Source organism: Octopus sinensis, linkage group LG5 (genome assembly GCF_006345805.1).
Source record: "Octopus sinensis linkage group LG5, ASM634580v1, whole genome shotgun sequence".
NCBI classification, from domain to species: Eukaryota; Metazoa; Mollusca; class Cephalopoda; order Octopoda; family Octopodidae; genus Octopus; species Octopus sinensis.
Genome location: NC_043001.1, coordinates 134,899,391 through 134,922,210, shown reverse-complemented (window position 1 = coordinate 134,922,210; position 22,820 = coordinate 134,899,391). Strand labels below are relative to the sequence as shown.

The 22,820-nt window shown below is 33.2% G+C and overlaps 1 protein-coding gene across 7 annotated transcripts in view; it reads left to right on the top strand.

Moving 5' to 3' along the window:
- LOC115211602 (neuroglian) overlaps positions 1-22,820 on the top strand; it is a 149,789-nt gene that overhangs the window by 65,167 nt on the left and 61,802 nt on the right. For all 7 annotated transcript variants that reach the window (XM_029780183.2, XM_029780182.2, XM_029780181.2 and 4 more), the window contains exon 3: positions 21,798-21,909. In XM_029780183.2, coding sequence (XP_029636043.1) covers positions 21,837-21,909 — 73 coding nt within the window. In that variant the 5' untranslated portion in view covers positions 21,798-21,836. The remainder of the gene's footprint in view (positions 1-21,797; positions 21,910-22,820) is intronic.

The following is a 22,820-nucleotide window of genomic DNA, read 5'->3' as shown; positions in this document are numbered from 1 at the left end:
AGATAGTTTATAATTAGCAACTTAATGGTACAGTTTTGTGGATGTTTTTCTTTCACTTTTTTGGATACTGTTTTTTTCTAATATAAATGTTAATCAGTGTTGTGTTGACTCAAATCAATAAGCTACTAGTTGCTTTTCCTCTCCTGCTATTTTCAAATATTTATCATCAAAAATCTTTACTTCACTGCTGCTTTTGTAGTATTCAATTTGTTACTATTTATTATGAAAGGGTAGGAGAGTGACAGAATTGATAAAGTAGTAGAAAAAATACCTTGTGGTATTTAACCCTTTTGTTACCAACCTGGCTGAAACTGGCTCTGGGTCTTTAGTATAAATGCCTTGTTTTCATAAGTTTTGAATTCAAATCTTCCACCAAATCTTAGTCACAATTTATGTTCCTAACACTAGCTCAATGATAACCATGTTATTTTACTTAATTATTCGTTATATTTAAAATAATTGGAAGAAACACAGAGCATCTCAAAATAAATGCAGTAACGAAAGGGTTAAGTTGCTTCTTTTTATATTCAAAATTGAAACTCTACCAAGATCAGCTTTGCCTTTTCATCAGTGAGAGGCCAATGTATAAGTACCAGTCAGTTACTAGGATTTATTTACTTGATTATACCCTCCTACTCTTGTAGCCCTGTGCTTCTTTAAAATCATTATTATTTGTTATTCTCCTATAACAAATTCACAATGAAATAACTTTACAACTACCACTTCAAAAGCAAAAGGTTATGGAATTTATTAGTGTGGTTAGCATGGTATTAAGAAGTTTTAAAAAATCTATTTCCTTTAATAGAATACAAATCTATCACAGTTTTTGGACTTCACATTATAAACTAGTAAAATAATTATCTGTTTTACAGTATCTCCTGAAGGGATGAATTTAACTGTGCTTGAAAGAAATTCTGCTAATATCCATGTTTTACCTACCTTTCAAACTTAATGAATTTCATTAAAAGAAATGTGGTCAAGACAAGCCTAATAGTGATTTCTTTCTTAGGCACAAGAAAGAGTTTCTTTTTGTTTAATCATAAATTGATATCATTTATGTCAATTTATGATTAAACAAAAAGAAACCCTTTCTTGGACCTATGAAAGAAATCACTATTATGTTTGTCTTGGCCACATTTCTTTTTTTTGTTATACACTGATATATTCAGACTAGTATCTTCATCTTCACTGCTATCATCACAATGTTTCTAACCTTCTTCAGACGCCTGTTGTACATGGTAACATTCTCTGAATTCCATAATTTTATTACCAAATATAATGAGCACCTAAATAAAGGTCAGAGGATACAATGGCTGAAACATGAGTATAACATCCAAGAGAAGACAACATCATCATCATCGTTTAACGTCCGTTCTCCATGCTAGCATGGGTTAGTCTTAATATATCAGAGTACAGTAATGATAATTTTTCATCTCAGAAATTTAAGCAAAAATTATTTCTTTTTTAATATTTAAAATAAGTTTATGTGCACAGCTGGGAAAGCCTGTTATTTCATAATTGAAGATAATTTCATGATTAAGATTAAAATGCAAAAGTCAGAAAATTACTAAAATTAGCAGCAGCAAATTATATTTATATCTAAACTATTGCATAAACTATTTATTTTTTGTATAAATACATGTGCACTCTGAAAGAGAATTTTCTGCGTGATATTGGTTTCAAATTTCGGCACAAGGCCAGCAATTTCAGGGGAGGGAGTAAGTCAATTACATTGACTCTAGTGCTCAACTGGTAATTATTTTGTTGAGCCCAGAAAGGATGAAAGGCAGAGTTGAACTTGGCAGAACTTGAACTCAGAATGTAAAGATGAATGAAAAGCCACAAAGGCTTTCCCTTTGTCTTAATTTATTTTTAGTGTAATATTTTACATACAACATAAAAAAAGAAGCAAATATTATTTGAATTATGAATCAGGAACAATTAACTTTATTATCTATTTATGTAGTATTTCAAACCCCCAAGGAGTCTGGAACTAGATGTCTTATTGCATTTAATTTATCTCCTCTTGTTTTTCTTTTTCAATCTGAATGCAAGGGGGTTTTTTTCTTTCTTTTTTTTTCTTTTTTTTTTCTCATCTTTCAGTGGTCAGCAAAATAAGTACTGTTATGCGTCAAAATTGCCATTGTCTTTCAGAAGGAAATTATTCCAACTGTTATTAACAAAAAAATTGTTTAAAATAAAATTACATCTTTATAATTAATTGTCTATCAGTTTTTGTTTGAAAATTTTTTTTTTAATTTATTTTAGAATAGACAAATTCACAAGAGAAAACAAAAACTATGAATAAAAAATATTTATTAGAGCTGTTAAAAGTATTATACTTATAAGCACAGGCATACTCATAAGATTAGGAAATTCATTTTACAACTATGATTCCTGATGCAATCCCACTGCATGCCACCTTGGGCATGTGTCTTCTACCATAACCTCATATTCACCAATATCTTGCAATCTGAATATGGTAGATGGAATTTGTAAAGTGCTTGGCATTAGGAAGGGTATCCAGCCATAAAAACCATGCCAAAATTGACTTCACTGGTGCCAGTACCACATAAAAAATACTCAGTCTACTCTGTAAGGTGGTTGGTGTTAAGAAGGGCATCCAGCTGTAAAACCCTATGCCAAAACAGACAGTGAAGCCTGGTGCAGTCTCCTGACTTGCCAATTCCTGTCGAGCCATCCAACCCATGCCAGCATGGAAAATGGACATTAAATGATAATGATGATGATGTATGTGTTCATCTCTATATTTGTATACTTTGTTTACCAGGGTAATAAAACCAGTATTTTGTCTTAAAGCCTAACTTAGTGACTAACTAAATATAAATCAAAAAAATTAGTATCAAACCAAAATAAATCCTGTGATCAAGTATGACTGACTTAGGAGCTTGAAGGTGGTGCCCCAGTATGGCTACAGTCCAGTGACTATAACTTGTTACAAAATAAAAGAATTATGAGAAACATTGTTTGGTTTTTCACTTACACTGATTGCACTGAAGCTAAAAGATATCCAACTTTTTAAAAATTGCAGTCTGTCAATTGTAACATTCATATGTGATCCTAAAACTCAACTCTTACAAACCAAAAATCATTTTAGAGCAAAATTAAACACATACACACACACACACACACACACACACACAATAATCATTTAAAGTTCATGTTCCATGCTAGCATGGGTTGGACAATATGACAGGAGCCAATGGGTCCAGGACTGCATTATGCTCTAATGACTGATATATGACTGAATGTCCTTCCTAATGCCAACCACTTCACAAGTTTCTGTGCCACTAGCACTAGAGAGGCTGCCATACAGCTCACAAAACTACAAAACCCAAGTGGGGAGCATTTTTGTGCTAGAAGATGTAGGGTGCAGAGCAGGTTCTTATTATAGAGGACCTCCATAGCTACTTATATTTAGAAGAATGGGTTAAGAATGAACTCTAGGAGCTACAAAGAGGTAAACTGTCATTAAGTGGTGTCCAGATGAGCCCCCCCTCGCCGCCACTTAAGGTACGGGGGGGGTAAGTAGAAGTGAGTGCGACAATGGAACTAGAAGTGTGAATGACAGTGGAGGGGAGCTGTAAGAGCAAATGAAGGAGTAAAGGGGGAAGAATATATACACATGAACATACATACATACAGACACAGCTACACCTGTAGATGATTTATTCTAGATATTAGGTGACCAATAAATTTTTCTTTAGAGGTTATTATCAGATATTTATTTTTATTTTGAATTACAAATATACTTAAATCCTTTAAGGCCTCAGATTATGCTCTACATTCAGTTAATCTAAAATCTCTTTTATTTCTAAATCTCTCAGAGAGAGACATACAATAACATTTCTTTAAAGTAAAATTTAATTGCCAACATAATATGGCTGTCCTGGAAGGGACATTGTTACTGTTTATTAGCCCCGACACAGATAATGTGTCATATAGCCAGCTAGAAACGATGTTTCTTGGGGCTAATAAACAGTAACAATGTCCCTTCCAGAACAGCCATATTATGTTGGCAGTGGAGGCGCAATGGCCCAGTGGTTAGGGCAGCGGATTTGCGGTTGTAGGATCGCGGTTTCGATTCCCAGACAGGGCGTTGTGAGTGTTTATTGAGCGAAAACACCTAAAAGCTCCACGAGGCTCCAGCAGGGGATGGTGGTGATCCCTGCTGTACTCTTTCACCACAACTTTCTCTCACTCTTACTTCCTGTTTCTGTTGTACCTGTATTTCAAAGGGCCGGCCTTGTCACTCTCTGTGTCACGCTGAATATCCCCGAGAACTACGTTAAGGGTACACGTGTCTGTGGAGTGCTCAGCCACTTACACGTTAATTTCACGAGCAGGCTGTTCCGTTGATTGAATCAACTGGAACCCTCGTCGTCGTAACCGACGGAGTGCTTCCACATTATGTTGGCAATTAGATTTTACTTTAAAGAAATGTTATTGTATGTCTCTCTCTGAGAGATTTAGAAATAATACCATTTCTTTTTATAGATCAGTGGCTGTGTGTCACATTGAAGTCTATATATTCAAGCCGTGAATTTGGCAACACCACCAAAGCCAAACAGCTACTTTGTGTTGATGAGGGACAATAACCCTGAAATTAGTCCACAGTTGTTTTGTGCTGGGCAGGGATGCTGAATTCCCAGTTTGAAAATATAAGGACACAGAAATGTGTTGTATGGCCAGCTAGAAACAATGTTTCTTGGGACTAATAAACAGTAACAGCATCCCTTCCAGGACAGTCGTATTATGTTGGCAATTAAATTTTACTCTTTTATTTATTTCTGAAATATTTATTTATGATTGTCACAGTATCAAAATTAAATTGGAACAAGCAATTTAATATTGATATTATTCTGCCTACAATTTATGTCATAACTAGCAGCATGGCCCAGCGTTGCCCGGGTATGTAAGAGCCCCTAGTAGGCAACGACTAATCCCAATCTAGTCCTTTCCCTCTAGGGAACGAAGGCGCATGTGTAGGTTGCAATGTCTTCTCTTCACTCGAATACTTCTGTGTATACGATGTTCCTAGCTGTCCCTTTGGGCGATAAAATGGTCGAGTTGTGTCCCCTAGACAGAAAATGTGTTGCATATAAAAAGCTTAGATTCTCGACCCCATGTCGAATTTATCGATTTTTTTCAGAACTGGAGGAACTTTACAAAATTTTAACTGCGTTAGTTTTGAATTATGACATTGGGCTATGTGTGTGTCAAGTTTCATCAGAATCGGTTGAAAGCCGTGGTCAGGGTGAGGGTACAACCTGACAGACACACAGACAGACAAACTGCCGTTTATATAGAGAGAGATGATGGGTGTAAAACCCTGTTTTAAGTTACGTTTGAGGTTTTCTATTTGTAAGACTAAAATATGTAACTTTATATGAAAGAAAGCTTCTTAAATTACAACATAAAAATGTTATTGAACAGCTCTTCTGATTTCAGTCTGTCATTCAAGCTGATTTATGCTACATTTTAATTATTTTGAATGAAGTTGTTTTTGTATACCCTTTCATAACCACTGCCACTCCACCACAAAATACCCCTTTAATGTTTGTCAACTTGCTAGAAACAACAGCCAAATTTGCCTGAAATCACACTAAAGTTTTAAATTTTTTTTAAAAAAAGATATTAGATAATGTAGTCCTACAAATTATTTAAAACAATAATTTTGTAAGAGGTACATTGCCTCTGATTATAAGTCTGTTCAATCATGGTTGATTTACCTGACAACAATAGCCCCTTTTGAACTTGAAACTCTAGCTTCAGCCTACATGGAAGAAAAGCTATATGCTTTAAAATAAAATTACATGTGTAGTAGTTAGATACAAGCACACACACACACACACACACATATCAATATTAATAATATTGCTATACATGTATATATATATATAATATATATATATATATATATATATATATATATATCATCATCATCATCATCATATATATATAGTAACATTATGAGTATTGATTTCAAATTTTGGAGGAGTGGGTAAGTGGATTACATCAACTCTGATGTGCAACTGCTACTTATTTTATTGACCTTGAAACAGTGAAAGTCAACCTCAGGAGAATTGGAACTCAGAACATGAAGACAGATGAAATGTCACTTGGCATTTTTTCTGGCATGCTAACGATTCTGCCTGCTTGCTGCCTTAGTACTATTATGAGAATGTATGCATGAATATATATATATATATGAAAGACAACTCCGAATGACCTGTCCTTGTTTTTTCATGTCCCTTTTTGTATCATCCAACTGTCTGGATGTTTTATTGTCGCCTGTTGCGTTCTTGTCCCATTTTTTGTCTTCTTTTTTATATACATATAGAGGTGTACATACACTTTGGTCTCTTATATGTAAGTACATATATATATATATATATATATATATATATAATATATATATATATATATATAAATTTTGTACAACTCTCTTATTCTTTCATCCTTTCTTTCTTTCTTTCAGCCCCTTCACACTTACTATGTTCTTTTCACTCTTCTTTCTTTCGCTCCATTTCTCTCACATTTCTGGCCTTCCCTTCATTCTCACCTTCCCTCCACTTTCACTTCATTCTGTCCCTTTCTATTCTTTTTTTCTCATACCTCCCTAAATTCTTCTATTCCTTTGCCTCTACCTCTCTCCTCTCCTTCCACGTGACCGGTGTTCAGCCAAGCCTGACCTTTCTTTCTTGGTTCGGCTACCATATGTGCAACATCTATATTCCTTTCCATACCTGTCATCTCTTATGTCCCTGCCACGAGGCTTCATTTCCACACTTGCCAGCTTAATTTAATTCATCCTTAGTCGAAAGACACCTGTTGTTAATGTCCTGTTGTTTACATTTGTGTTTGTGTACCATTTCTCCATCTTTCTGTCCTTGTTTTCGTATACATTTGCTGCTTTCTTCCAAGGAATCTAGTGCTCTTAGCTTAGATTTTCCTTGGGGCTAGCCAGATTGGAACAGTCTTGAGTATAACCAGCTGAAACTGCAAAGATAATCTGGAACTCAACTAACAAAAGAAAACTCCGAATGACCTGTCCATTTTTTTCCTGTCCCTTTTTGTATCATCCAACTGTCTACATGTTTTGTTGTCGCCTGTTGCGTTCTTGTCCCATTTTTTGATTTTTTTTATATATGTGTGTGTTTGTTTATATATATATATTAATGATTTGTATCATTAACAATAACAACCACTGCTACAACAGTGTAGTAATAGAAGTTATTTATGTTTCAAAATGAATTTTATTCATAACTAGTAAGTAATATTATTTGTAAGAAAACAATGTCTGATTTTCTAAAAATGTATTTCGTTTACTATATGGCTAACACTGACCTGTCTAATGTCAGAACTGTACATTAGTGGAATAGTACAAAATATTACAGACTGGCACAAATAATAGACATTTAAAAGATAATGGTATGTTTGATAGGCATAAAGTTGCACATTAGAAGGAAAATATTATATTCAAGCATTTCCAAACAGTGTTAGTTAACAAACTGGTAATGAATAGGTTTATTTGCTGCTGTAGACATTAAAATTGATAATTATCAAGTGACTTAGAAGTTAGTACTTTTAAAAATTCCCATTTGTAAATTAATGTGTTTCTATGGGTATTTATATTTTCTATTTTACTTTTGCAAATTTTGAAATTTATATAGAAATGTAAAAATTATATTTTTTTTTTTTTTTATTGCTCTGATAAACCGTTCTACATTTAGATTCATATTCCCTTCTAACTATTAAAATATTTTATTTTTTACATTTCATTCATCTAAAAGGCAAAAAAAAGTATGTATATTTTTTTCTTGCTTTAAAGGAATACGAGTAAATATTCTAGAGATGTACTTTTAAAGTGTTAAATTAGTAATTTTATCTTACACTGTAAAGAATTCTATTAGCTCATTTCATATTACTCTTACTGAAAAGAGTAAGTCAGTTAGGATGGTCACTAAATGATTATTTCATTGAATATAAATTATTGCTGTTTCTTAAGTTTGATTTAAATTTTATGAACAAAAGAAATGTTTATCTCAATGAGGCAAGTTAATACGAGAGTTTTTACAAGCTCTATTGATCTGCAAAAATATGACATTTAAACCTTGCTTATTTCATGTCTATCATAAACATGAAAGAGCAAGTCTAAAAATTAAATCTTTATATATAAAAGTCAAGTTGTGTGTCTGTTTCCTACGATTTAGATTCCTAACTACTCCCACATTTTGCGGTGCAGTTTAACCAAAACCGGGTATCTTATAGTCGTGATTCATATCGAGCCCTTCTGGGTACTAACGCACGTCTACGATGAGTCTACGATTTTAAAATAATTTACCATCATTTTTTCCATTTTAATGCATTTTTTCGCTATTATATAAGGGAAGTAACTCTCTAAAAATGTCTACGATGAGTCAACGATTTAAAAAAAAATTTACCATCATTTTTTTTTCCATTTTCAATGCATTTTTTTGCTATTTTTTGGCTATAACTCTCTAAAAATGCTTACATAGTTATTTCCCTTACAAACCCGAGCAACGCCGGGCGATACTGCTAGTTAAATTTAAAATAAAAAAAGATGCTGTGGCCACCACAGCTAAACTACTTTTAGTATAAGTTTTGTTTGATCAAGGTTGACATGGAGCTAAGCAGCAACATAATGCAGCATACAGAGAGATAAAATGCGTCACTTGCTGTTCTAACACTTAAAGCATAAAAACTATAAATATGGAAAAAATTAATCATGTTTAAATAAATTAAACATTTTAAATTTAATTTCATTTCAAGGTCAATCTACTTTAGTGTCATTCATTATGGAAGGAGTGAATTCCATATGGTTTTAATTAATTTTGTATAGGATTTAGTGGATTACTGATTTAAGCTCTGCTACTCCCTTAAGCTCCAAGTCCATAGGTTTATCTGGGAGAACTGGTTCAGATATTTCTTTAAGTTATTGGATTAAGTGCTGCTAGAAGTTGGCTAATATGGAAGCAATGAATTGTAAAACCTTTATCACTTGTTTAGAATATTTCTTGATTTGAAATGAGATAATATACTGATACTAATACTCATTTAGTCATCAGTTTTAAGATATTCTAATCACCCTTATGTAAAAAAAGAAAAATTGTTACTTTCTGTGAAGTTGATACCTAATTTTTTTTTTATATGAAATGCAAATGAACAGAAAAAACAAAGGGAAAATTGTGGCTTAATTATTTGCACAATGAAAATATTTTATTAACACATTGAAATGACTATTGTTTTCCAGTCAGCATTTAGAATATCTGTAAATGATGCAGAATTTTATGCACTAATGCTCTGACAAAAATTATGCTTTCTGAAAAGATATTAACAAATATATATTGAAATATTTTAATTCTTTGAAATATAATTTTTTTCATATTGTATCTCTCACAACAATTACTGTACCAAAATCTAAATTGAAGTGAAAATATTTATTTCAGAGTTCATATGTTTCTAGAATTAAGTCTTGTATCTATGCATTATTGGAAGTATATGAGTAAAGCACCCACTACACTCACGGAGTGGTTGGCGTTAGGAAGGGCATCCAGCTGTAGAAACATTGTCAGATAAGACTGGAGCCTGGTGCAGCCTTCTGGCTTCCCAGATCCCCGGTCGAACCATCCAATCCATGCTAGCATGGAGAACGGACGTTAAACGATGATGATGATGATTGAAATGACTATTGTTTTCCAGTCAGCATTTAGAATATCTGTAAATGATACAGAATTTTATGCACTAATGCTCTGACAAAAATTATGCTTTCTGAAAAGATATTAACAAATATATATTGAAATATTTTAATTCTTTGAAATATAATTTTTTTCATATTTTATCTCTCACAACAATTACTGTACCAAAATCTAAATTGAAGTGAAAATATTTATTTCAGAGTTCATATGTTTCTAGAAATAAGTCTTGTATCTATGCATTATTGGAAGTATATTAGGACTCAAGATTTCAATAATATTCAAATCAAAGAAAAGAAACACTAAATTCTTTATATTTTATAAGATGCACAGCTATTATTTCTAACTGTAGATGATTCAATATAAACATTGTGTTGTAATTTTATCAAATTTATTGGTTACCTTCAAAACTCTAAAAGAGAATTATATTGCTTGCTTCAAGTGATACAGATTTATAGGGAGGAATGTAGCCAATATAAGCAATACCAGTGTATATCCTGTATTATTTTATTGGTCTTGGCAGGGACAGGCAATGAAATATAAATTGAATCTTGCAAAGCATTTAACCTGGTAGTTCACTGTTTCATCCATCAATTGGGATAAATAAAGATTCCAAGTACAAATTTTATCTGTGTACAAGCTCTTCCAAAGTGATTGTTTATTTAGAAATCTGTACCTTAAGCTATTTATTTACTCTTTTTATTTATTCATACATAAACTACTTAATTATTTTTTCGGTTTTCTAAAAACATAAGTGATTTATTCAACTGAAATCAACTTCAACTGTTAAATTAATTGAACATGTATTTTACAAATATTCATTGAAAAGGTTCAAAGACTTTAAATGAAGTTATAGACATCTTTCATATCACCTCTTGATTTTTACCAAAACAAATCTTAAATCATGTGTTCCAGTGATTATTACACTCATTAAAATCTTTTACAAAGATAAGATTAGAGTGAGTATCAACTCTCTATTTTGTACAGAGAATGAAAGTGAACCTGTAGAAGCTTAAAACATTAAAGGACTGAAGTTTGATTCATTGCCATGAAATCTTTTCTAGAGACTGGAAAGAGGAAATCCATCTTAAATATTGTTAATGTGACTAATTTTTGACTATAGGTTGTCATCAGGAAAAAAATAGTAAGAAGGGGCAATAGTTAATTAAGAACTATTCACTGCATCTTCAAAACATATACTCTCTCTCTCTCTCTCTCTCTCACACACACACACATTTCGTGTTGACTGATGGAAAAAAGAGTACTCAACACCATAGCAGTGATATTTTATTGTGCTCAAGTCAGCCTCTCGTCTGAAGACCCTGTGCATCCATAGGCAAGATTCAGATCAGCAACAGACAGACTGTCTATATATATATTTCCCATAAATAATGTGGTTTTTTTCACTTGCATGAACTAAAAGTCAGAGGGAGATGGGATAAACTACCTGCATCAACTTGCTATAAAAGCAGGTAGTAATTTTACCTTGTCCTTATTCTTAGTGCAAGTTTTGAAGAGTGCAGTTTGATTTTAACAGTTATTTTTTGAAAGCTGCTATAATGGAAGTGACAAAGCAGTATATTCGGTATATTTTGCTTTATGAGTTCAATAAAGGCAACAACATGAAGAATATTAATGCAGTATATAGGGATCGGACAATAAGCATAAGCCAGTGTCAACGGTGGTTCCAGAAACTACAATTGAGAAGACAAGCCTCATCCTGAAAGATTTGTAGAGCTCGACGAAGACGTCCTGAAAACCCTGGTGGAACAAAATCCCATCTTAACTGTTGAGGAACTAGTAGAAAAGCTTGGATTTGGTCATTCAACCATTCAACACCAGTGCTAGAAGAAAAACGATCATCTTTGGTTTCAAGATGAAAAGTGTTCTTCCATCAGGATAATGCTTGGCCACATACAACAAGGATGACATTCCAATGACTGGAGCAGTTTGAATGGAAAATGATGCCCCACCCACCATATTCACCAGACATTGCCCCATCTGATTATCATTTATTTCGATGTCTTCAAAATCATTTGGGTGGAAAAAATACAAATTCTGTAGACAAGGTCAGAACAGTACTGCAGGAGTATTTTTTTTATCATAGACAAGTGAATTTTGGGAAAGGGGCATTGCAAGTCTACCAGATAGATGGAAGAGCATTGTAGAAAACGAAGGAGAGTATATTTTAGATTAAAAACAACTTTGTTTATCTTAATTTTGATAAATAAAAGAAGTATAAAAGAAACTGCATTATTTATGGGATGACCCTATATATATATATATATGTATGTATATATATATATATATAGAGAGAGAGAGAGAGAGAGAGAGAGGAGAGAGAGAGAGAGAGAGAGAGAGATGCTTACACACACATATAATCTATGTTTCAATCAACATTGAGTCATGTCCTTTTGAACTAGTGAAGATATATGCAGTGTAAATAAAAATGCTGTATAATTATAATATTATGCAATATATGCTCAAATATGAGGTTAATTGTGTTGGAAAATTACAATTGCAATAACAATTCATCTCAGATGTTTAAAAATAAATATTAAGTAATTCGTTCAAATATTTTATCTAATTTATGTTAAATAAACAAATAATAGTATTTCTGACCTTGTTCTAATAATCTGAATTCTCTATGGTATTTCCAAATTGGGTAGGTTGGTTAATAATTATAGTAATGGTTCTTAGACTCTAAACTAGAAAAATGTTGAATCTTTCAGTACCTTATTTGATGGCACTTAATTTCAATAGTCTATTATAAGTTTTAATGAATGATTTCATATATTTATAGTCAGTTTGAGATGTTGTTGATTCCCAATCAAAATTAATTATTCCTATTGATTTAGCCTATAATAGTGGCTAAAATTATCATTTCATAATAAAACAGTTGTCACTAGATAGCGTAAACAAATTATTCTACCACTTTAAACTATATCTTCATGAAACTACATTCACATGAAAACAACCTGTATGTTCAACAACAATAATATCCCCACTATCATCAGACTTACATTCAAATTTCTAAATGGTTTATATTTTAAATACAATTCTTAATCTATACACAATCTATATGTATTTCTTTACTGTCCACAAGGGGCTAAACACAGAGGGGACAAACAAGGACAAACAAAGGGACTAAGTCGATGACATCGACCCCCAGTGTGAAACTGGTACTTTTATTTATCAACCCTGAAAGGAGGAAAGGCAAAGTCAACCTCGGTGGAATTTGAACTCAGAACGGAACGAGAGCCGAAATACTGCTAAGCATTTCGCCCAGCGCGCTAACGTTTCTGCCAGCTCGCCGCCTATGAATATGTATATGATATTCATACACACACGCACATGCACACACACATCATCATCATCATGTTCGTGTTAACATGCTAGCATGAATTGGATGGGTCAATCCCTCTTGTCACTTGTTACAGTCCCTTATCATCTAGCACACACAGAGCAACATAGAATACAGGGGTTTTTTATCTTTTTCTGAGTATGTTTTATTGGCATGAGTTTTACAACTGGATACCTTTCCTATAACCAACCACTTTACGTTAAGGACTGGGTACATTTTATTGTACCACTGCCAAAAGAGAAAATGTCCTCTACAAATTTAAAATGTCTCCTCTTCTCTACATTAATTCTTTTTATTTTGGGATAGCTTTACTCTGTGGTAGGTGGGTCACATAGATTATTGCATATATGTTTAGCACCTGTTGTTATTTTCATATTTTGGTTTCACTCTAATGTTTCTAATGTTCAGATATTTGGTCACAGTGATCTGAAGCAGATTTACATAACGGCTAATGAAGCCAATATTGTCAAACCATGGTATGAAACTAATAATTACTAGACTCTCTGATACTTCCAATGTGTGCATAATTGAATACTTTACACCAAGGAAAAAATAATAATAAATAAATCAGTATCCAGCAATACAACACCTATTTATCAAACTCTTCTCACTTTCCAGTGAGGTGCAAATGTTAAACAAGTGTTGAGTGGTGAACATTTAGTTCTTCTGCAACCTCCTAAATTATTTTGAGTGAGCCAACTTCAGTAATAACTCTCAATTGGTAGTTAATTGCAGAAAGTTCTTAGTGATCTTCCTCAGCTCCAAGATTCTTATCTCTACCACAAAATTTTGGGAAGGAAAGTTAAGTTTTATGTGTGTTGACAGTCCCCTGAGCAAATTGCTTGATTGGTATAGTGAACAATTTCCACTATTTTGCATTCCTTTTGAACTCAAACAAGAATAAACAGTGGGGGAAAAAACCATAAGCATAAATCAGCTAGCCAGAATTTGTGCTTCTAAATGGTATTTTACATGCAATTAGTTAAAGTTTATTCCAAAATATGCATCATTATTTAAAATTAAACACACACACACACTCATACGTATGTATGTATATGCACATACACACATACACACTTGTTAGCATGTTAGAAAAAATATTCAATATCTTAAAGCAGCTCATGGATAATTAAGTCAACAAAAACTGCAAATGTTTTCCTCACAAAAATCTTGTGATTCTTCTGTCCACTATATTGGAATAAAATTTGTGACTACAGTAAATGTTCTTACAACAGGAGAAAGCTTTCCTCACATTAACCAACAAATGTATAAAGATAAATTGTATGAGATTAAGACATTTTAAACTATTCTAGAGTAGCTACTGGGCATGGCTAATTTGGTAGTACATTGTGAGACACTGTAGTTTAGTGTATTTAGTTTTATTCTTCTCACCTCTGAGTTGAAATCTGGTGGCAACTAATGCTTCATTCTATCTCTCAAGGATCAATAAAATACCAACAATATACATTTAAAATCAGTGTTTATCTTTTAAAGGACGGTGAAGGTAAATAAACTCATTGACTCCTTCTTTATCTGAGTGAGAAATTTTATTTTACAATTCTAATTTATGTTGTATTTAAACTTTTTTTATTCATAGGTCTAGAATATTTAGAATTGTTTTTCTTTTTTTATAAGATATGTGTAAGCACATGGCTTAGTGGTTAGGGTGTCAGCATCATGATCATAAGATTGTGGTTTCGATTCCTGGACTGGGCAACGCGTTGTGTTCTTGAGCAAAACACTTCATTTCACATTGCTCCAGTCCACTCAGCTGGCAAAAATGAGTAACGCTGTGATGGACTGGTGTCCCATCCAGCTGGGGAACATATACACCATAGAAACTGAGTAAATGGGCCCATGAGCCTGGCTAGGCTTTAAAAGGGTGCATTTATTTTTTTTTATAAGATATGAATAGCATAACCATTTCAAAAGAAAATAATTAGGTCATTCATTATTTTGTATTATGTTGCTGTTTGAGCCAGTGGTCTTCAAACTGTAGCCATCCCATCTTCATTTAAAGTATAATACTTTGAAAATAGTGGCATATGGTTTGAGGGAGATTTGGTTGCTATACCTAGAAGTTCCTTCATGATGTATGGAATAAAAATAATATCAGCTAAGTCTAGTCAGATGGCTTAAGATATAAAAAAAAAAGTTAGCAATAACTAATATGCATACAGTTATTGCAATAATAGATTATAAAGTAATTAGTATAATTTTATCATGGTTGTATAAAATGACAATGCAGTTTTGAAAAATGTTTAAACTGTCATTATCATGAAAGTCACAATAAAAGACTAATATGAAGCATTATACTTCATATAATGGCTTTAGCTTCTTGATGCGATTTGGGGAAAGCATCTGTTGCTGATTGTATCACTAGAACAATGTCAAACTAGTTTTTTTTATAACTGTGAGATGAGAATCAAACTATGAGATGAGATTCTTCATTTTCGTTTTATTTCTAAAACAATATTTTCTCATTTTTACAACAACCTTTTAGAATAAATAACTCAATCATAATTTTTTCTAAATTAATAATATCCAGTGTATATTCAAGTATTAATTGGGGTTTTTTTTTGTTTTGTTTTTTGTAAATAATTGGCCCAGAAAGTTCTTTTATTCTTTATTTGATTATTTTTAATATATTGAATTTTTTTATCAGTCTCAGTTGATTTTTAAGTGAGACTAAACACAAAAAACAAAGGTTCATGGCAATATGTTACCTACAATGAAATGTTGCTTTCTTATTTCCTATATTCCTATCATATTAGGAAAACATAATCTCTGTACTCCTGCATTAATGCAGTTTATACTATCAGTCTTCTATATGAACCATCTCCTATCTGCAAATATGCTTAAATATTGATAATAAACATTTGCAGTATTACTTTTGCCTATTTATTAACTGCTTGTATATATCGGCTCCCACGTTTATCCTAATGCTAATTATTTAGCATGTTTACATGTGTATAAGTCAAACTATTTTATATTTGATTTTAACTGAAAATACTGAGGTATAACTTATACATGGGGCAAAGCTAAAATTATGAAGGCAAAAAAATTTAGTACCAAGATTCAACACTAAATTAGGTGCAACATGGTAGTTTAGTCTAAAAAAAATATAACACAATGAAACATTACTTCTAAATAATCCTTCAATAATTCTGTTGTACTCTGTGAGAGAGAGTGATCCATGTCTAGATAAAAAATGAAAAGATTAACCCTTTCATTATCAACCCGGCTGAAACCGGTTGTGGCTCTGTAGTACAAATGTCTTGTTTTCATAAGTTTTGAATTAAAATCTTCCACTAAACCTTGGTCACAATTTATGTTCCTAAAACTAGCTGAATGATAACTAAGTTATCCTACTAAATTCTTTGTTATATTAAAAATAATTGAAAGAAACACAGAGCATCTCAAAATAAATACAGTAACGAAAGGGTTAAATAGTAATAAATAAACAGTTTGCTAATTAATGCCATTTAGTTCTTTGGGTTTTCTATAAATATTGCAACAATTAAGCAATAAAAAGAATCTTAATATTTGAAGGTCTTGTACAATTTATGTATAAAACCCAATAATATTTCAGTTACCTCTTTAAAGCCAGTTCATATATTTCCTCTCATTAGCCAACACATATATAAAGAAAAATAAATTGTATGATCTCAATATTTCTGAACTGTTTTTGAGTTGTTCTTGAATATGGTCAATTCAGTTGTACATTGCTAGACAACAATATGGTTCATAGTATTTAGTTTTATTCTTCTTGTTTCACAAAATCTAATTTAGTTTGCTATTTTCTCTGTGACAAAGGACTTTCCTTGAAATATCAGTATTTATGCCTCCCCATGATATATGATCTTATCCAAATTTGATAAATGTATACTATATGTTATAGTTTATAATATTTGTAATGGTTTTTTTTGTGTGTAAGTTATTTTCTAACTTAAGAAATAATTTTTAAAATTTTCATGGCTGATGGTAGTTACTTGCTACGACATGCTATGAATTTGGGTGTTGCTAAAAGGTCAGGATAAATGAAATAATTACAATAATGGTTTCAAATTCTGGCACAAGACCAGCAAATTTAGGCTGGGGTAAGTTGATTACATCATCCTCAATGCTTGACTGGTACTTATTTTTATTGACCTTGAAAGGATGAAAAGCAAAGTTGACTCTGATGGAATTTGAACTTAAACCATAAAGACCCAGAAGAAAGCCACTAAGCATGTTATCTGGTATGCTAATGATTCTGATAGCTTGCCACTTTAATAGTAATTACTATTCTTTTTATTATTATTATTATTATTATTATTATTATTATTATTATGGCAGTGAACTAGAGTATTGTTGGCATGCTGGACAAAATGCTTAGTGGAATTTCATGTCTTTACATTCCAAGTTCAAATTCTACCAAGGTTCACTGTCTCCTTCATCTTTTGGGAATTGATAAAATAAGTGTCAGTCAAGAATTGCGGTCAATGTAATCGATTTTCCCCCACTCTGAATTTCAGGCCTTATGTCTATAGTCATAAAGATGGTTGTTGTCGTTATTATTACCCTAGGCAAGCTAGCAGAATTGTTAGCACACTTGGCGATATGCTTAGCAGTATTTCATCTGCTGCTACATTCTGAGTTCAAATCCCTCCAAAGCCGACTTTGCCTTTCATCCTTTCAGTGTCAATAAATTAAGTACCAGTGAAACGTTGGGGTCGATGTAATCAACTAGATCCCGTCCCCAAAATTTCAGGCCTTGTGCCTTTAGTAGAAAGGATAATTATTTTTATTATCCTAGAGAACAATTCTCATGGATCTCCACAATAGTAATAATAGTGGCACAAGGCGCAGGAGTGGCTGTGTGGTAAGTAGCTTGCTAACCAACCACATGGTTCTGGGTTCAGTCCCACTGCATGGCACCTTGGGCAAGTGTTTTCTGCTATAGCCCCGGGCCGACCAATGCCTTGTGAGTGGATTTGGTAGACGGAAACTGAAAGAAGCCTGTCGTATGTATGTATATATATATATGTGTGTGTGTGTTTGTGTGTCTGTGTTTGTCCCCCTAGCATTGCTTGACAACCGATGCTGGTGTGTTTACGTCCCCATCACAAGTAAAAGAGTAAAGAGTAAGACCAATAATGTTGAAGGGAGGGGGACAAGTTGGTTACATCAACCTCAGTACTTAATCCTTTAGTATTCAGATTACTCTGTCAAATGTAATACTTATTTATTCACACTATTTTGAATTAACAATACATTATTTTGTGGCCTTGAGATTTTGGCGGTGTGATTGTTTTATTTTCAGATTGACATTGTAGGTTAGGTGTAAGAGGACAGCTCAGACCAGTTTGAACATAAAACAAGTAGAATATTTGGGCCAGATATAGCTGGTTTAATAAATCTTACTGAAGTTAACTTTGCCTGTCATTCTATCCCTCCTGGATTGATAAAATAAGCTACCAAGCAAACTCTGGGTCAATGAAATTGACTAAATACCTCACCTTCAAAGTTACTGGCTTAAATTAAAAATAACAATTATTATAAGATTTAAGATGGTAAAATAGCAGAATCTTTAATTAAAAAAAAGTGTCTTTCTGTTTTTTTTTTTTATTATTACTATTTTTATTATAACACATTAAAATCCTACTGAGGTCATTGAATTGAACCAGCCAGGACCCCTGGACTGGTGGTATGTAAAAAGCATTATCCGACTCGTGGCCGATGCCAGCGCCGCCTCGACTGGCTTCCGTGCCAGTGGAACGTAAAATGCACCAATCCGACCATGGCCATTGCTAGCCTCGCCTGGCACCTGTGCAGGTGGCACATAAAAAGCACCCACTACACTCACGGAGTGGTTGGCGTTAGGAAGGGCATCCAGCTGTAGAAACACTGCCAGATAAGACCGGAGCCTGGTGCAGCCTTCTGGCTTCCCAGATCCCCGGTTGAACCGTCCAACCCATGCTAGCATGGAGAACGGACATTAAACGATGATGATGATGATGATGATCCTTCCAAAGTCAATAAAATAAAGTACATTGGGGGCGGTCAACATAATTAACTGCTCCTTCCACCCCACCCACAGATTTCCAGCATTATGCCAATATTTGAAATAATTATTACTGTTTTGGACGGTGGATTGGCAAAATAGTAACAGCATGGAACAAAATATATTCTGTTTCTTTACATTCTGAGTTCAGATCACACCAGGTTAACATTATTTTACATCTTTCAGGGATTGATAAAATAAAGTACTAATCAACTACTGGTATCAAATTAACTAATTGCTCCCCACAAATTTGTCACGTTGTCACCATGTTGTAAACAATTTTAGAAACAATTATTCATTCTTTTCTTTCGTGTCTGTTTTTCCATGTTAGTTATGATTCGAACAGAGATATATTTAAGACAGGATTCTATGACTAGATGTTCTTCCTCTCACTAATCCTAACCAATTTTTAAATTATTCATCATCATCATCATCATCATCATCATCATCATCATCATCGTTTAGCATCCGTTTTCCATGCTAGCATGGGTTGGACGGTTCAACTGGGGTCTGTGAAGCCGGAAGGCTTCATCAGGCCTAGTCAGATCTGGCAGTGTTTCTACGGCTGGATGCCCTTCCTAACGCCAACCACTCCGTGAGTGTAGTGGGTGCTTTTTACGTGTCACCCGCACAGGTGCCAGACGGAGCTGGCAAACGGCCACGAACAGATGGTGCTTTTTACGTGCCACCGGCACGAGGCCAGTTATTGTTTCTAAATATTCACCATTTTTAATGATGTAAAAATAAATGGAATACTTTGTTTAAATAAAAATACTAAAATCATCAGAGGTAATTAAAAAAAAATTTTTTTGTTTAGCTCCAAATTAGTCCTGATTAGGTACACCTATAATCATGTATATTCCCGACATGACAATGCTATTTTTAAAGAAGGGTCTAGAATATTACATTTCTTATGTGTCTTACATTGTTTAAGATGGTGGGATTTTAATTTAAGGGAGATTTGGTTACTATTTTTGACTAATGTGAGTGGCTTTGTTGAAACTCCTTTAGCTTGTTAAATGAAAAAAAAGATATAGTTGGTACATAAAATACTAAAAAGACTGACTAGTTTGGCGGTTCATTCTACTATGTCAGAGCTAACCAGGAAGCCTCTATGCAGCCCCTCAACCTATTAGAATTAGCAATTAACCCTTTAGTGTTCAGATTATTCTATCAAACATAATGCTTATTGATTCCCATTGATTTGAATTAATCATGCATTATCTCATATCTTCAAGATCTTGATGGTGTAATTACTTAATGTAGAATAACATTGTAGGGCAGGTGTGAGGGCCTGGATCTGGTCAGTTTGAACATAAAACAGATTAAATATTTTGGCCGGATATGGCTGGTTTAAATACTAAAGGGTTAAATCTCTTTTAACTCATTCCCTATATTTTAGAGAAAAAAAAGAAGAGCACATAGAATAAATGTAGTCCTAGATGCACTGGGGCTAAACTACAACAACAGTTAATATCAGTACTGAGCAAAAACATACCAAAACCTGATGACAATGATACTGGTGAGAGAGAATAATAATATTATTGCTATAATTAATTGACATGGTAAGACATTTCCCTTGTAATTATAATGAGAAGTTTACTTGATTATCCTCGTCATCTTGTTTTCTTCTGTCGGTCAGCTTGTTTTTTGTTTCTTTCCTCTCTTTCTATGAAGTCAGTTTTTAACAACTGATGGTACAGATGTTATCATCAGTGCATATTTAGTTTTGTTGTTATGGTTGTTAATTGTAATTCACATCTCGTGGTCCTGGTATACAAAATTGAAAAGGTGTTGCCCTAGTGGATGGCAAGGGTGATGCACTAGAACAGCCACTCTGACTCACGAGGTCCACTTCTCTCTCTCTCTCTCTCTCTCTCTCTCTCTCTCTCTCTCTCTCTCTCTCTCTCTCTCTCTCTCTCTCTTATATATCTTTATATATAAAAGTAAGGTGTGTATGTCTCCTACGATTTAGATTCCTAACTACTCCCACATTTTGCGGTGCAGTTTAACCAAAACCGGGTATCTTATAGTCGTGATTCATATCGAGCCCTTCTGGGTATTAGCGCGCGTCTACAATTTTAAAAATAATTTACCATCATTTTTTTCCATTTTAATGCATTTTTTCGCTATTATATAAGGGAAGTAACTCTCTAAAAATGTCTACGATGAGTCAACGATTTAAAAAAAAATTTACCATCATTTTTTTCCCATTTTTAATGCATTTTTTTGCTATTTTTTTGGCTATAACTCTCTAAAAATGCTTTATAGTTATTTCCCTTACAAACCCAAGCAACGCCGGGCGATACTGCTAGTATATATATATATATATATATATATCACACACACATGCACAAACATTTGCACACTGCTCTCGCAAGTAGCTGTAAAGAATCATAATCAGTTGACTATCTCTCTTTTTTTTTACTCTTTTACTGGTTTCAGTCATTTGACTGTGGCCATGCTGGAGCACTGCCTTTAAAAAATTATACTGCGCTGCCGTGACTGTATAACTTCAACTTTAAATCAATTGAAGTTATATTTCGTTCCTTTTATTTCAGAATTTAATTTTTCCATTTGACATATCTCTCTTTTTTTTTTTAACTCAAATTCCAAAAAACTAATATATTTGTTTGTTTGTTTGTAGGAAGAAAGAGGCCTTATAGTGGTCAGAAGTGGCTCAGCCATGGTATCAAGAAAAAGCACCTTTGTAATATGTCTCATTTTGCTTGTATTTTCACAAGTAATTTCTTCATCTTGTAAGTATAAAAACCTTCATTCTATACTTTGATAAAATTGTAAATATTTCAAATGCCCTTGAAATACTTTCAAATATTTATATAGACCAAGAAGGTATTTTATATTTAAGACCTGGTTCAAAATAGGAAACAGCTTAATTGAAAATATCAAAATAAATGAGTGGTTTGTCCTTTTTTTTTACTATTTCTTTGTTTTTATCTTACTCCTTTTATAATCAGGGGTTGCTGGAAGCATCCATGACTACTAATTAGCTACTCATATTATAGATTATGTTTTGTTTCTTTATTAATGTGTATGCATCTTATATATATACACACACACACCTAGATACACACATGCATGCACATGTACACACACACAGAGACACACATATATATATCTATACATACATACATACATACATACATACATACATACATACATTATGGCTGCCCCCCTGTTATCAAGTATGGCCATTGCACGAAGCTTAACTGTTACTGGTGCTGTGATCGAATGTGACTTTTTAGCCCAGCCAAAGATCTACAATGTCTTGTACAGAATTGGCAACTAAGACCTTTACCGGTAATAGCCGGCTGTAGTTGTAACTGGGCTTCATGTACCTTTGCATGTCGTTTAAGTCCTCCTGCCGAATTACACTCTCTTCCACATGCCCGACAGATATGATTAGTATGGTGTGTTACACCACCACCAGTGGCCAGGTTGTCACTCATCTGTCTCGCTTTATGACTACAAAGATGACTCTTGAGTCCAGCTTTACATACATACATACATACATACATACATACATACATACATACATACATACATACATACATACATATATATATATAAGATGCAAACAGCTATTTTCTGGATGTTTTGTTATCTACAGGTAATTCTAACAAATCTAAACTTCTATGATATAACAATT